This window comes from Acipenser ruthenus, chromosome 18 (assembly GCF_902713425.1).
Source record: "Acipenser ruthenus chromosome 18, fAciRut3.2 maternal haplotype, whole genome shotgun sequence".
Lineage (NCBI taxonomy): Eukaryota > Metazoa > Chordata > Actinopteri > Acipenseriformes > Acipenseridae > Acipenser > Acipenser ruthenus.
The window spans coordinates 7,183,052-7,200,240 of NC_081206.1; the positions used below are offsets into that span (position 1 = coordinate 7,183,052).

The window sequence follows — 17,189 nt, forward strand, 5'->3', positions numbered from 1 at the left end:
ATCATCACCCTCACGTTCTCCCAGTCCCTCTGTGACCGTCCTCCTCCACAGTTTGCTAAAGTATAAGAGACAGCTCTGTTGGGTAATCTACAGGGCTGCTACTGAGTTGTTATACATCTTTCCAAAATTTGCTTGACTGAGGAAGCACCATTTCAATGCATGTTTTCAACTGCAGAGCCCCTCCATGATAAATGTTGCGCCCCTCAGTTATTTACCGTGGCTCATAAATCATAAGCATCATTTCTAATTCATTTAGCCAAAAGTCAGAAGCTGTGGGTATCTGATGACCATTTTGTTAGTAATAACTTTGTGGGAAGAGATCTAATTATGCAATCATCAATGGATTAATTAGTCTGGTTTGTCATATTCTTTAATAGGAAGGCAAACACTTTTTTTTTTTTTTTTCCATTTCTGATACTTCCAGTGTGTCCCTGTGCAAAATAAATCTATTTTTGATACATTGGTCTCTTCATATTACATTTTGTGGAAACTCACAACACAAGTCTGGACAACACTGTACACATTGCTGTCAAGATCATGTCACTATTTGTCTATTATTATTATTATTATTATTATTATTATTATTATTATTATTATTATTATTATTATTATTATTATTATTTGTTTTACCCTCTGTCTTTAAAAGTGTGCCAACACTCAAAGAAAATAGAGATTCATTGAAATAAGGTCCGGACCAAATCACAACGCTATTAAATACAGTTTTGTTAAATGCGATTAATGGGCTGTCAAAGTTTTGATTTGGTCCGGGCCTAAATCTTTTTCTTTATTTTTTTGAAAAAACAAAATATGTTTAAAAATAAATGGCCACTAGGTGGCGCCGTTAAAGTGGAGCAGAATTGGTTCTTCTGTACAGTATGTCAATGAGAAGAGCGCTGTCTCGGAGGGGGAGGGGCTCCTTTTTAACTAAGGAAAGTTGCTTGGTTATAAGAAAAGGCATCAGCTCAGTAGCTCAGCATCCTTTGCAAGCGGACCCCGATCCTCATCTGATTAAAGCGGTATCCGGGGAGTCTGAACACGAATTGAATACTGTCAACTAGAAAGCCTGCCTCATTGGAGTTGGGGTGAGCCAGGGTTTAATTAAGAAATATTCCCTTTACACGATTTAAAAATGATGGCATGCACCGAGATGATCACGATGTGCCTCCAGTCTGCAAAACAGCAGCACCTGCACGCCAAGCAGCAGCAACAACTGCTGCAGAAGAAAACCCCAAGCCAAGGGCTTTCCATTCTGCACGATGTAAGTATATATACTGTGCTTTATTATCGTAGTGTTGTCGTAGGAGCCTCATAGTATCGGTACTTTAAGGTTACATGCAGAACATCATAACTACAGATTTACCCATATAGGCGAATCACCTTACCCATATAGGCGAATCACTTTTTATTGTGGGTTGTCAATTTTAGGCTGCACACAAAAGTAAACTTTTAAAAGAATGCTAAATGCATTTAAAGGTGTGGTTATTATTTTCGTTTTTTGTCGTTTTGTTTTATTATTAAAGTGTATTACAAAATAAATAAATAAATAAATAAATAAAAAGATAATTAAAAAAATAGAAAACGTCTTTTGCGGCGTTTCTATACGAGGGTATTTCACCTTTAACGGGTTTGAAAACTGAGGTGAAGAACATCTTAAAAACACATCAACCAACCTAACATCGATTCGGATTCAAATACGGTACCCAAAGCTTTTAAACCTTAGCATGTAGGTAACAATAGTATAGTACTTTGATAATTTGGGTAGATATGTATTTAAAAAAGACTGCAGAATATTAGAAAAAAATGGATTTTAATATTGACTTTGAGTAACAACATTCTGAACCAGCTGAAGCTTGTTTAATTTAACATCTAGAAAATTATAATAATCAACGCTAGAAGTAATAAAAGCATTATCATCTTCCTTAGTTAGCATGGGCCTTCTGATTTCTGCTAGGGTATCATCAGGGTATATACACCGTAGTGTTATAATGGTATCAATTGGTAACTTAAAACTAAGTAAAATCAACGGCAGACATCACAACCAGAAAAACGCTTTTCTTGTTATTTAAAAGCTGCCAGCTTTAATTTTCATTCTGTAAAGTTATTACAAAAATAAATGCCAGTCATTGTTAAAAAATGCATTGATTATTAAAAAAATAGATTTGAATTCCTGTTACTGGTTCTTGTTGCATTACCAAATTATAAAAAAAGAACTCCCAACACTGGTGACATAACTCTACTCATGAAACAAAACACTGTTTCTTCCCATTGAAATTCTTTTCATAGAGGACAATGGAGAGTGTTTAGAGGTACAGCTGCTGGCTCTGCTTGTTTAAGTAAATCCCACTGTGAAAATGCTTTGAACCTGTAGGTGACTGCAGCTCTCACAGTCTGAGGTGGGGGGATGTGCTGGTATGGAAGCAGTCATCTAGAATGAGGTGTTGGATAAAAGACTATTTCTGATAATGATGATATCCTGCACTGGGCGTAGGGCATCTATTCAGTAGTTCATGGGATTTGAAGGATGGTGGTGCTTTTAATAAAACTTCTGAAATATTAAAAACACTATCTGAACATCCGAAGAAGGTTAAATGATGGACCTGATGTAAGCATGATTTATTCAGTATGACGCAGTTAGCTGACTCTGTAATTACTGGAATTTATCGTTGTGTAAATTGGCTAGCTTGTAGACAATTTGTAAATAGTTATGCATGTCTTTGTTTTTGAGTTGTGTTCATACTTCTTGTTTCAACATTTAGCTTTGTCATTATTATGATTAGTTCTAAAGCTGCTTTGTGGAGGGAAAAGAAGAATACAACACAAGACCACCGGGTGGCGCTGCGTGTTATTCAAAAAAACAGCCACAATATTTATCTGCACAGCCCTGCTGTGTAGTTTAATTCTTGCATGATAATAACAAATATCTATTTCTATACATTAACAGTATTAGTTCCTAGGGTCCATAAAACTGTATTTCTCAGTTTAGTTTCAACACATAACACATGTTGTTAATCAGATATAAGCCTTAGTCTCATGATAGTGACAGTCATGTCTGAGTGAAAAACTGCATTGACACTGTATTGTTGGTGTTTGCTCTGGCTATAGTGCTCATGAAAGATGAGGGGCTATGACACTGGCTATAACCAGGCTATGGTAATGCTAAGTGATCGTCTTCTCAACACTCCACCAAAGCACATCAATAGTCCTGCTCCTGCATGCCAGGTTAGTCATCTGGGCTCCAGCAGCTTCCCTCTCCCATGACAGATTCCACACGTTCTCATTGTGAACTCTCCACTGCTATCAGAAGGTCAGAGGCTGGCAGAGGCTAGTCTTCCTGATCTTCAACCCTTCCATCTCACATCATCATCGGCAGTTGCTTTATATAGCTTTCAAGCTGTGACATAGATGCAGTGCATCAGAACAGAGTAGAACCACATATGACCAAGCATATGACGGATCTGAGCTCAAGTGCAGCCTGTTTTATAATTGGTAACCTGATCAAATAATTGGTATGACTTTGAATGGATTCAGCTACCATGAACAGTGCATCATGCCCTATGCTAAAGCATGTTGTGATTGTGATACAGAGCCCTATGTCAATACTGGATTTTAACTCCCTGTTTCTAACATTTGTGAATCCAACAGTCTGCAGAGCTGTAGAAATCGGTATTCCATCCATCATTGTGTTATAACAAAAGACATATACAGTACTTTTAATCCACTAATCTTTTATCCAATACAAAACACATATTTTGTTTCTACATTAGCATGGAAATTAAGTGACGAAACACTGTATAAAAAGCAGCTTACATGCCTGTAAATCAATAAAAGCACTTAAGGAAATCCTGCCTCTATTTGTAACAAACCCCCAAAAAAAGATCTCTATTCTAGAATCCCACACATTGGTGTGAAATCCGCTGTCACAGGGGTTAAAACTGCTTGGACTGAAACAATCTTCCCCCCCTGAGCGCAGTGTTCTATTTTGGATGCAAATGACATGTAAGGAGCAGCTAGCGCTGAGATTTGTTTAAAGTTAATAAGCTGCTGCAGGGGAGATAAAGACTGTAGGACACAGGAAGACAGAGAGAACGCCTGCATTGAAGAATTCCCCAGCCTCCTAACTTTCATGCATACAGATGAAGGGTTTAGCAGGACACTCTTGGGAAGACGCCATCTGTCCTGATATCAGTGAACGAGAGAAAAGAACACAGCCCTGAGCTCGCATAGTTTGATGGGAGATATAAGGATAAAAAGATATAAAATGGATGCAAAACATAGCTGTGACTCAACATATTTTCTGTCATGAGTTTATCATTTTCAGTAGCCATTAGCATTGATACGTGGCCTGCAATCCTTGTAAAGGCCTAATTTACTATAATGATGCATGAAAGATCAGTTAGACACATTCAGGTGGTTTTCTGATGGAAAAGAGTAAAAGATACTGATGTAATGAGAACATTGGAATGGTAGCCTTTTACTGTACAGTGACCCATTGAATTATTATTATTATTATTATTATTTATTTATTTATTTATTTATTTATTTATTTATTAGCAGACGCCCTTATAGCGACTTACAGGTTAATAACGGACATTCAGGCCATTAACATTAACACATTTTCAAATTGTTGTGACATGCTGTAGTTTTCAAAGATCATTTATATCATAAATTACACTGTAACGCATGGTCATGAACGAAGTGAAATCGTGAAATCTTACCTCATTGTAATCCAGGCAGCATTCTGCTTGATAGACAGTTGACCCAGGGAGGGAATGTTGTCCCGGCATTTTCATCACGTTGCTGCACTTGTGATAGTTACACATGTGCAGACCCACTGCCAGAACTAAGGCACAGTGTCTGTTTTTAAAAATAAAACATACATGGTACAACAAAGCGACACCAAGAAGCGCAAATTGGTGTCATCATCAGTCGTACCTGCCATTTATCCTACGCTCCCTGACAGACATCGCAGTATGAGAGATCTGCATGAGAGCAGTGGAATGAGAGGTTTGAAGGAGCTTGGGCTGACAGCCGTGTGACAGGGAGCATTTCAAACTACACCACTATAGAAGAGAGAGTGGGCAGGTGTGTACAAGCATGGCTTATGCACAAATCAATTCTTCGTGGTCGTTGACTGAGGCTGGGCTTGAATGGGCTACCACAGGGTCCGTGTGACGTTGTCTCTGCCACTGTACAAATAAGATCAGTTTGAATGAGTAGTTGTCAAGCTTATATCTTGCTTTGTACATTAGGAACACCTTGAGTGCAATAACACTGAGAGGTCCTAGTGAAGAGATGGTAGTCTTTCAGGTACTGTGCACAGAAATGTCACAGTTTTATCATGATACCCAGACACAAAGAAGGAATAATGATATATGACACAGGTTATTGGCTGTGTTTCACTATATTGTGCACATGCAAGGCACAGGATTTATTAATACATCTTTTGGGTTCCTTTTTGGACCCTTGCTGTATGTACTGATCATTTTTTCTTTCTGTGTGTCTGTGTCTGTCTACATGGTGAATAAAATGACTGCGTAGAATCTTCTCCAGACTTTTATCATGGGCACTTAGCCTGATACACCTTGCATTTGGGAATAATCTATAATAAGATTTTGTACACATTTTTAGAAATATTTAGAATACTCTTTTAGTGACATTTTCCTATTTGTGTGTATAATGTATCTTGTTGTTTTGGCTTAGTTGTCCCATATGGTGTTTTTCGCTGTCAGTTGAGTTTGTGTTACCCTTCAAAATTTGTCAAAGGCTTCTCAAACAAAGCTAAAGGTCTTTAGCTAAGTTATTTGGTGATTATCAAAAACGCCTAGTTCAATAATATCAGACAATTTTGGTTTCATATCCTGCTCGTTTGAGTGGCCATTGTTTAGCAATTCCTTTGTAGCTTTAAAAATAGATCATTTAAAAATAAAATGTCCACAAACTCACAAATGCAACAGTTTTTCACGCATACATAATTGACAGAGATACCTACTGACTGTATATTAGATTCATTATGATCAAGCATACAGGGGACCTAATGGGATGAATCTATTGCTGGCTATTGGAAATTCATATTCACCACCACATGTCTCTTGCGTCCATAATAGATTAATCTTGCTTTAATGAGATTTTCATTAAAACCTAATGTAATTTGATGCTCCCTATTTCATTCTGTGGCAAGAACTGTTCTGATAATAAGATAACATTTCAAGACATACCTATTGCCTCTGCTTTTACAATAATAAGCCCAATAAATGGGTTTCAATTTAAAAGGTAAAGAACAGAAGCTAAAGGTGATTAATGACGTGTCAAACCTTTAATTTGAGCTATTTCAACAGCTGGTAATGACCTCAGTAATTATTGCAATCGTTTACTGTCCAGAAAAACTCATTACGTTCAATTGTGGTCCCCTTTGCTATGCATAGTCCTGCTATATTTTTTTTTTTTCACAGAATCTTAATTGCTTTGTTAATATTTTTCACACATTCTGGTCTGTTTACATATTCAATAGAGAGGAGCTTTTAAGCCAGGAAAATGTCATGAACTTAATGTCACTTCCCTAGTACTGTATCATAGAGTACGGTTGTATTGCCCAGTTGATTAGTGACTCAGAACCTGAGATTACAATGTGATTATTTTGAAGAGAATAACCAGTTTGCTCTGAACTCACTCTTCAGTATTTTTAACCCTTTTTCACACTATGTAATTAAGTGTAATTCAACGGCATTGCTTCTTATGTTAACCATTGCCTTGTGTGTTATAAAAAAAGGTTCCAATGTTCAGCTACACAGATCGTGTTTATTCACAGAGGTCCATGGCTTACTATAGGAATCACTGCCTCATTGTTATTTTCCATGAATTCATTAAAACAGTTTGTACAGCTGATGGCTACTGATTTTGTGGCTCCTCACGTTTTCACAAAACTGTACAATAGCATACAGATAAGACAATAACAATACAGACAATACAACTGTGTTAACCTCTAAAAATAAATGCTGTATCAAAACACGGCCTGAGATTGCTCTAGGCTATGATCCTAGCATTTAGCTAGGGTAAGCTGGAAGCTGATGATAATTGTAATACGGCAAGTCAATGGTTTGTGATTATGTAACTGTATGCAGCCCATGTCACAGGTAATTAATTGTAATATTGTTCAATGAAGCTGTATATTTCTGTGGCATTTCCTGATGTAAAATTGGGCAGCAGTGTGGAGTAGTGGTTAGGGCTCTGGACTCTTGATGTGATATCTTGTAACAATTGTAAGTCACCCTGGATAAGGATGTCTGCTAAGAAATAAATAATAATAATAATAATAAAATTGCGTCCAAGAAAAGGGAATAAAGAAACAAACAAACCTGCAAATACTACTAGCAGCAGCAGACCAAACTACAATAAACACAACAGAAGGGGGACCCAAGAGTTGAAAGGTCACAGCCTTACATGATGCCCTGGAATAAGGTTCATCAGCTCTGAGCTATCACAAGCATCACTAAACTGTTAGGGAATTGATATTATACCTCACCTCCTCCAAAATGCTGAACTTTGTGAAAGGAGTCGGGAACCAATGAAATGCTTCTGATTGACCAGGTTGGATTGAAGCCGCCGATGTTGTGAATTAGAAGACATTTTGACAGGAAGACCTGATGCATAACCAATGTGAAACAAAAATAACTAGTCAAGACTGATTTATGACCAGAGTTATGTTAATAAAAATATAGAAACAATTGCAATTATGTTGCAAAAGATATTGCAGGAATACTCGCAACAAAGCAGGAAACTAGGGAAAGTAGGTTGGAATCCTTTGATTCTCCTAGTCTCCTAGACATTGCACGTCTTTTGGGCACTGCAAAACAGTGCCTATTTAAACAATGTATTTGATTGAAGGTTAGAAACAAAAGAAGGACTGGAAGGTTTATGTTTAGACTAGGACTGACAGCAGATGTTAACCTATAGGTGAGGTTCAGGGGGCGGAGCTAGGCACCAACAACCTATCATCTGCTGTCATCAATTAAACCTACCTTATTTAAACATTAGTCACCTCTACCTCGCTGTCTTGTGTTTTTTCGTTTTTGGCTTAAACCTAAACGATTTCAAGACCTATCTACATTTGCGTACCTCAATAATGGAGTACTTACAGCAGTTGTCATCGGATTCTGAGGATTCCCAGGATTTTCTGTCATTAACAGATCATTCTCCTTCAGCTTCAATCCAGGGTCCATCCAGTCTCCGTTTTTTCTCCCCTTCTGCTATTTCAGTTACATCTGATCAGGCTCCTGATCAGACTCTCGACCAGGTTCCAGTACAAATGTTGCCTACCGTTCCTGCCACCCAAACATCGAATCTGCGGCGATCCAAGCGTCTTCGGCCTCAGGACGCCCCTCCGGATTGATTGTTTTGGAAGGACTGGCCCATGAATAAATTGATAAAAACCCTCCTTAAAAATGGTAATGCGATTCCGGCAGGGAGTGATAGAGAGTCTCTTTTCATTCTCTATTGCAATTCAGTCTCAGCAGAACCAGTCTTTCCTCCGAAAAAACATAATCAGCCGCGCCCAGCCATTCAGCGTCCTAAAACAGACAGCAGGCAGTCTATTCCGGATCTAACCACCCCCACAACTAGCACCGCTAACCAGCAGCCAGCCATTGAAATCCAACATTCGCAAATATTCAACGAGATAAAATCATTTATGCAGCCTTTTTCCGATACTCTATCTTCGGTCAGTTCTCAACTGTCGGATCTAGAAAAAAGGGTGTCTGTTATGGAACAGGGAAAACAATCTACAGCGCAGCCATTAATTTCAGCATCAAATACTGCAGCGCCGCCTACAGCTTCTTTCGGTCCAACCCTAATTTCAGCCAGCGAAGCAGATCCTCCAATATACAACCTCGCTACTGCATCTACATACGGATCCTCCTCTCCAACTGCAGCGAGACGTCACACTATATCTCCACAAATCAGACGTATCATTCTCGAAGATTTCCAAATTCCACAGTTTGCTGCCCTCAGCTCTGCAATATCCAGCAGCAACGCCACAATTCAATCAGCTGATTTTCAACTAAATCCAACTATTAATAAACTTCTTAATTCAGCTCAAGATTACATGGCATCAGCACTTGCCCCATCTACCAGATCCTCGTACTCTACAGGTTGGGCATGTTATGTAACTTTTTGTTTACAAAGCAGGATTAATCCTACTCCATTCAACCAGGACTGGATCATGGCGTTCATAGTGCATGCAAAGGACTCCCTACATCTGGCACCAGCTACAATCAGACTATATTTGTCAGGAATTCAGCATCAATTTCGCTTGATGTCCATCAATTCCCCAACTCTATTATCAATTCCAGCGGTTCGTCTCCTTTTACGAGGAATTTCCAAGTGCTCTCCGGCTCCTTCTTCTGCTCGCCTGCCTATTTCTATAGACATTCTCAGTAAATTGATTTCAATTCTCCGCCACGGCTGTTTTTCTCCATTTGATGATTTAACTATGGAAGTCATATGTCTAGCTGCATTTTTTGGATTTTTGAGATGTTCTGAATATACAGTTCCTTCTATTGCCAGCTTTCCTACCCTAGGTATCCGGTGCAGTGACCTCAAGCTCATCCCAGATTCTCATTTCATCTTATTTCTTCGCATTTCAAAAACAGATCAACTGCGGCAAGGACAATGTATTCAGCTTTCTAAGATCAACTCTCCTCTGTGTCCCTTCACTTCCATGTTGAAGTACATTGCAGAACACAAAGCCATTTCATCCTCAGACCCTTTGTTTATCAATTCAAGCCGGTCCATTGTATCAAGGCATTGGTTTTCAACACACCTTTCCACTGTGGTATCCAGAGCAGGTCTTCCTTCGCAATTCTACACTCCTCATTCTTTTAGAATAGGGGCAGCCACTTCAGCCGCAAAAGCCAACATTAACCAGCATTTAATTAAAAATATGGGGCGCTGGACTTCATCAGCAGTTGAAAGTTATATTCGTTCTTCATCATCTGAAATATCCTCCGCACATCAGTCCATTGCTAGTATGTCCGGAGTGGGGATGACCTTTCTGCCTGAGCCACCAAAGATTTCCCCCTAAGAAATAAAATTAAAGAAAGGGTTTTTTTTTCTTTCCACTGTGCAGAGGGTCTTCACATAGTCATTAGGGTACAGTCTACTAACCCCTTTGTCACGTTAAGTGTTTGTTTTCTTTCGTCTAAATGTTTTCTTTCGTCTTTCTTATGCATTGGCGGTTCTCTCTTTTTCTTCATGTTGCGTCAGCGGGGAGCCGGGGGTCCATTTTTGGGGGGTTAGTGATTCCACTTTCTCCAACCCTTTGTTAAGCTCCGCTTCATTTACCTCATAGAGGAGGGTTCTCCATGAGTCAGAGGGGACCCCCGGCCAAACCCTTCCATCTGCATGTATGTTTCTTTTGGGATTCTTCTTTCAGGTCTGATGCCTCTATGTGAGGGTCCCCAAGCGGTGGCATCCCTCGTGTTTGTCGGGTCTCCTCAAAGACGGTGGCCCCTCTCCTGTTTGTCGAGTCTCCTCAGCGACGGAACCCCCCTTCTATTATGTTGGGCTTTGAAGAGGCGGAACACCACGCATTATATGTTTTAACAAATACTAACTTTATGTTTTCTTTCCGGTTCGCGAGCCTCTTCGTATGTCGGGTAACCTCAGAGACGGTGCCCCTCTTGGTATGTCGGGTCACCTCAAAGACGGTGGCCCCCCTCCTGTTTGTTGGGTCTCCTCAGCGACGGAACCCCCCTACTATATATGTTGGGTCAGGAAGAGCCGGAACCTCTTTTGTGTTATCAATACTAATTCATGTTTTCTTTCCGGTTCGCGAGCCTCTTCGTATGTCGGGTAACCTCAGAGACGGTGCCCCTCTCATATGTCGGGTCACCTCAAAGACGGTGGCCCCCCTCCTGTTTATCGTGTCTATCGATCAAGTAAATGTTGGGCCTGGAAGAGGCGGAGCCCCTCTCTCCATGTGTATATGTTTACTAACTCTGTCAATAAACACTATCAGGTGGCATAGCTCCGCCCCGTGAACTATCCTTGAGAATGAATGGGACTGGTTGGTTTAAAATAAACTTTCATGTAAGCGCTTGCACTGTGAACCCCTGTGTTCTGCAGTGATTGATGGTTATTGTTCATTTCTGACTCAGGAAGGTTCATCAATGTGAATAGGGATGCTGATGATTATGAGAGTGAATCAGAGGTTCGCTTAGCAATTTCCACTCAGGTGTTGTAGTAACATTTTAATAATGAGAAATTCTGTTAGCTAGGGCCTTGAGATGAATGTGAATGAAAAGATACAATAATGTAGAGAGGCATCCAGAGGCTCTTATTATGTACTACACTTCAAGGACAGTTCAGGAAACAATCATATTAATGCATTTTGCTTCAAGTGATTTTAACTTACAAAATAATACCATAAATCTTTGTGTTTCCATTTGCTACACACGTCTCAAATGTGCAGTCTGTATAATGAAATGCATGTTCATTTTAAAGCATGGTATCTGGGGCTCCCGAGTGGTGCATCCAGTAAACCTCCCCGGGTAGGGAGGGCTTAGGTTGGCAGAAGGCAATCCACAGTTCACCGCGCACCAGCAATCCCCTGTGGCTGATAGGGCGCCTGCGGGTCTGCAGTGGAGCCATTCAGATCTGTGTTGTCCTCCGGTACTATGGGTCTGATGGCTTCGCTGTGGATCTGCAGTGTACAAAAAGACGGCTTGGCAGGACACGTTTTATGTCAGCCGTCATTTCCTGAGTTGCCGGGGGGTTGCAGCGGTGAACCGGGACTAATAATAACACAATTGGCAACGACTAAATTAAAAACAAACAAACAAACAAAAACAACCCATGGTATCTGGTACTACATTAGGCAAAAGAAGGTTCTCAGTTTCCTTTCTTTACTCTCATGAAATACGTTACACTTGCACTTCCCTCCCAGGTTATTTCACCTCAGAGAACTATCACACACACACCATTAAAGACACAATAAAAAGTCTGCAGAGGGTTTGCCGCATTTGTGTGTTTGCGTGTTACAGTTGTTTCTTATTTTATTTGATTACTTGATTGATCTGTTTTAATTGTGTCTTGCTTCCACTGAGATCTAGTTCAAACTCTCTTGTAAGAATTCAGGCTCAGATTGAAATACAGAGAATGTGGTTGTGTTTTCTGTTGATATGGTGAAGGTGGTGCAATTTAAAAGTGTACTTACCAAGGTTTTAAAAAAAAATGTTCAGACATTTTCATTCTAATAACTACATTCCTGCAAATCCATTCTCGTTTTGCTGTGGATTGTTTAGTGTTTTTCTGGCTGACATCATATTGTAGGCTGCCTGAAAGCTGTATGCTTGTGAGAGGTAAGAACATCATTATTAAAGATTTGGTTTACAATGCACGTTTCATAAGGGGAGACTGAAGTAAATGTGTACATCAAGGCTCAATACATCTTGATATAAAACACAAAGATGTCTTAATTAGTTCTGCCGCTATAGTTTTATTGTGTTAAATAATAATATTTTTCTTCATCTTCTTTTTTGTTTCAGATTTTTCGAAGAGCTGACAAGAATGGTAAGAACAAGTTTTGTTAGAAGAGTTTTTTTTCCGGGTTTTCCTGCGAAATTAGTTGAGAGAAAAAAACTCAGCGATTCATATGTTTAAAAATGTAGAATTCATGAGGTACTGTTGTTATTTCACGAATAAGGATGTCCCAGTAAGTGATTGGATTGTTTATGGCCACCCTTGTGAGTTAAAAAAAACACAGCACTCCATTAACATTGAAGCACAATGTATGGAAAAAGAAAGTTTAAACCTCAATTAAACAACTGTATTAAGATCGGCATCTGACTGGGAATGAATCATAACAGTGCCATTTGCACAGTCATTATGTCTTTGGATTGGATTGAATGCAAGGATGGGTTCCAAAATGAGATCTGGTTTATCTTTGTGGTATAAGCAAAGATAAACCAATGAGTATGACTGACTCCCATATTAAACTCAGCAGTGCTTAAATAAAAAAAAGAGACATTGTGGTATTCCTGGTTACTGGTAATATGACATCATTTGCTATCTGTACTGTGCCTGCTTGCTTCCAAAAATCTAAATCAATACTATACCATATTAATTGTACATCTGAGCTTGTTACCATGACACTGTGGCTAATCAAGCTCATGATAAACCTGGAATGGGTAAAACAGGAGTCTTATTTCCATCCCTGTCAAGCATTCTAATGCTAGTCAGTTTTTCTTGTCAATTATTTTTGTAATTAGACATGAAATATAAAACCTAGTCAAAATACAAGAAAATACCAAGAACTACAGTACACCTAGAGTGGAATGCTGTATGAATTGAGGCCTTTGTGTTTCAGGAGGTTCGAAGGCCCTAAATTGTTCCTTGAGACTGAAGCTGGAATGTGACCAGCTCTGTGCTCCAAACTAAGATATATAACATTATACACTAAACCATTACTCAACCACTGCAGCACAAGCCTGGCTGATTTAAAAATGACCTATGCTGTCACTCTGTGGAGACCTAAAGCACTCTAGACATTATCACAAATTAAAAAAAATACTTTTTATTTCACATTTAAAGAGGCAGAGCAAGGCATTCCAGAAGAGGTTGTAATGAGGTTTCCTTTGATTAATTGCTGTGTTTTCCAAAGTGTTCTACAGTTTCCGTCTCAGTATTTCTGGTTGAACTTTAGCTTTGGAATAGCCTGTCTTGACTGAAAACAGCTGCCAGTAAAATTAAGAGAATATTTACTCTAGTAGGGTAAATATTCTCTGCCTTTCTCTCCAGTCTTGTTTTTTTAATGGCGCCTCTGACTGATTTTCTCTTATGGAAGAGAACAGGTGAGAAGGAGGTATAGGCCTCATTAACTACAGCCAACAACAACCGGAATAGAATCAATTCAGAAACGACAATCAATCGGTGGTAATCTGTGAATCATAGTGGTTCATTCTGTTTTGTTAAACCGGATTATCAGTCGTCTATTAAATTCATATTTGTGCAGTTGAACAAACCTCTTAAACTTGGTGTGGTGTACAGCGGTTTATTAAAATCACCTGCCATAACATTGTCAGTAGGGTGTGTCTTTTATATATTACAAACCTCTCTTTATAGGGGACAGCATACACTATTTATACAAAGCAGGTTTAATCAGCCTTTACTGTGTGTGCTATGTATTGCATGATCCTGTATTTTGACCCTGTTGTGCCTTAGAATTGTACATTTAATTTTCTTTTTCAGTTTGACAGCTTGTACAGTTTCCACCAAAGATTGTTCGTTGACTGTTACCATAGAAACTGACCCAGATTCACTGAACGAATTCATCTGTAAATGTATTGGGTGTGAATGTCTTTTTCCATAACTTGGAAAAGAGATGCAAGGGAAACATACAGGCGATTCAATACAGAGTTGAATGGTTCAGGTCTTAGAAATCAAACAGCATCTTTAACTATTGCTTTTCAATTGACTGAAGCGTGGAGACGTGCTTTTGTTTTATATTTTATGTGTAACGCTGGGAGCCCCTCTTTCTAATTTTAAATCCTGCGTTGCATAAGCCCATCAGCTAAGATCAAGAAACAGATTTACAGATGGGGTCATGAAACTGAAAAAACAATAACTGTACAATGCATTGCATCTACTGTTGACAGGTTTTGATAGAGGCAATTCCCTGTCTAAAGATTTGCCTGTAGAGCTTCTGATACAATGTGACAGATCTAATGATGAAGGCCAACTTCAGTGTTTGTCCTTGGTGAGATTGAATGAAGAGCCAGTTCAATTGAGTCAGCAAATTTGACAGAGGGCATGTGGCAAGGGAAATATCAATTGAAGAGGTTATTAAAACTCCTGACGAATGTAGTTTCCTAATCAAACCAAAGACCAAAATAATTCTCCAATACTAGCAGTGTTCAATGTTATGCCCTTCAGTTTCCAAGGTTACCAAGGCTGTCCTGTTGTGTTGTATCATTACATCTCTGCTGAAAAGGAATGTCTAAGAAAGAAAGAAAGAAAGACACATGTTCAGGATTGGCTGTTGGGCTGTTTCTGGGCAGATTCTAGTAAAATCAACTCAAAACATTTTATTTGATTCTGTATTGCATTGCATGCTTACATCCTGAATTTGTGTGTGGAGGAATGACCCTAGGGGATAACTGTAGAGGATAGATTTCACAGATTAAGAGAGACAGAGCTTTTTGTTTAAAAGGCTTGCATGGTATGTATAGATTGGAATTGTTGCTAGATGGAAAAGCTTAGAATTTAATTTCCCCTCGGCACTGCTAATTTGCTAAGAGATAAAAAAGGAAGAGAATGAAACATTAGTGGGAATACAATGCAGCAGATTGTCACCAAATTATAATAACAAACAAAACATGTCATTTCCATTAGTAAATGTCAGTGTTTAGGATGTTCCAGTTATGAAGCACTTTGGAGAGACTGTACCAATCACACTCTCTGATCTTTAAGGAGTTCAGACCCCCAGGGGAAAGCACGCTGTTCGCTCTGCAGGATTATTGGATTTGGACAGAATAGAGAAACTAATATCATAACTGTTTCTTCAGTCCTGTGTGATTGTTTCTTTCTTCCAAACTCATTGTAACCTTGCCAAAAGTGCTTTAGCAGTCATATTGCTTGGCAGAGTTTAGCTGTATTGTAATTGCAAATTGGATTGCATTTTGAAGGTTCCTTGGGCAGCATGTTGAACTGATTTCAACTACAATTATTTGATTATTGATCATCATGGCTTTTAACCCTAATAAGGACATGTCCGAAAACTAACTTTCCTGATAACCTGGGGTCCAACCGGACCCCAGCAATAAAACAACATATAGTCATCATTTGGTATAATGTGTTGTTTATGCTAAGCAAAATGGATGACGCCCAATGTGCACTGCTGTCTCCTTAGCAAGTGAAGGCACCACTGTATTCTGGACGCTGTCGTTTATTCTAGGAATATGCCATGTGAGATATCATTGGAAAGCCCCAAGCCTCCTCTTTCATTTGTTATATTGACTGCGTTCCTGGCTCTTTCCGTGACTGAGGGGAGCTTTTATTTAGACAGAAGTGTAAGAATATAAGCTCTATACTTCTAAACTCCCAGTTTATCCAATCTAAATAATACAGTAGGTAGCAGAATGTCTTTTGGGAGCAATAACACTGTTCATTAGAGAGTAAGTGACTTCAGTTGTCTCTTTCTATGGTGTTTGCAGGCGTGCTCAGTAGTTCTGGGTTATTGTCATTTTTCTCTCAGTCTGCTGTTGAACTGCTTTGAGCTTGTCTTGTGAATCCCAAGTGTCTTCATCATTCCATTCAAGTTTCAATGTGACAACTCTGCAATTAAAACTGTCACCTGCTTTAAACAAGGACTGCTGTTCCGTGCTAAAGGAAGACAAGTGAAGACAGATTTAGAGAACAATGAGAACTCAATCTCAGAGCAACAGAACCCAGAACCACTGAGAATAATTGCAAACAACATCCAATGATATGCTTCACAATTCTGTGAATAAACATCAAAACAGTCAGGTACTATTTGTTTAAAAAGAAACTGCTGCTCTAGGCAAAGCTAATGTAAAATAACTCTAAGTGAGAAGCAGTTTTTTTTTCAAATACAGAGCTGTTTTTTGCAGGTTACTGAGTCCTTTTACTAGGCCTTGATTAGATTTCTTACCCTGACTGACACAGTGTGCAGTCCTTCATGATCAATTTGATGACTCTGGAATCCCTCTTCATATGATATTGAATTGACTTCTGTACTGTAGGTTCATAGTGCGGTTTTATGTTGAATAATCTTCTGCTTTTTTTTTATCTGTTCTTATTTGACTTCTTTAGTTATTGACTATCCAATTCTCAGAGCCTTGTACATAGTCTAAATCTCTTCTCCATCCTTTTGGAAAGGAAATATATGAGTGTAAAATGTTTACACAGAATGCATTGTACTGAACCCTACAATGATATCTAATTAGTTTAATAAAATCTGGGACCTCAAATTGACGCAAAAATTAATTCGCTTGCTCTTGTATGGTACATATTGATTCTACATTCTATTAAGAAGAGGTTTCTCCTTGGATCTCAGGATGGAGTTCTCCACGAGACTGAATGAATGGGATTTGCTTTTCAATGCAGCTTGGTTTTTTGCTACTAACAGTAAAACAGTGCATGTACTTTGCCCGAAGCAGAAAGACAGGCATTCAGGT

At 38.9% G+C, this 17,189-nt stretch overlaps 1 protein-coding gene across 1 annotated transcript in view; it reads left to right on the forward strand.

Moving 5' to 3' along the window:
- The first annotated feature begins 941 nt into the window (after positions 1-941).
- Positions 942-17,189, forward strand: part of LOC117400476 (N-terminal EF-hand calcium-binding protein 1-like) — a 38,760-nt gene continuing 22,512 nt past the window's right edge. Inside the window, exons 1-2 of the mRNA XM_058991066.1 lie at positions 942-1,258; positions 12,540-12,564. Of these exons, the coding sequence (XP_058847049.1) occupies positions 1,130-1,258; positions 12,540-12,564 (154 nt within the window). The 5' untranslated portion in view covers positions 942-1,129. The remainder of the gene's footprint in view (positions 1,259-12,539; positions 12,565-17,189) is intronic.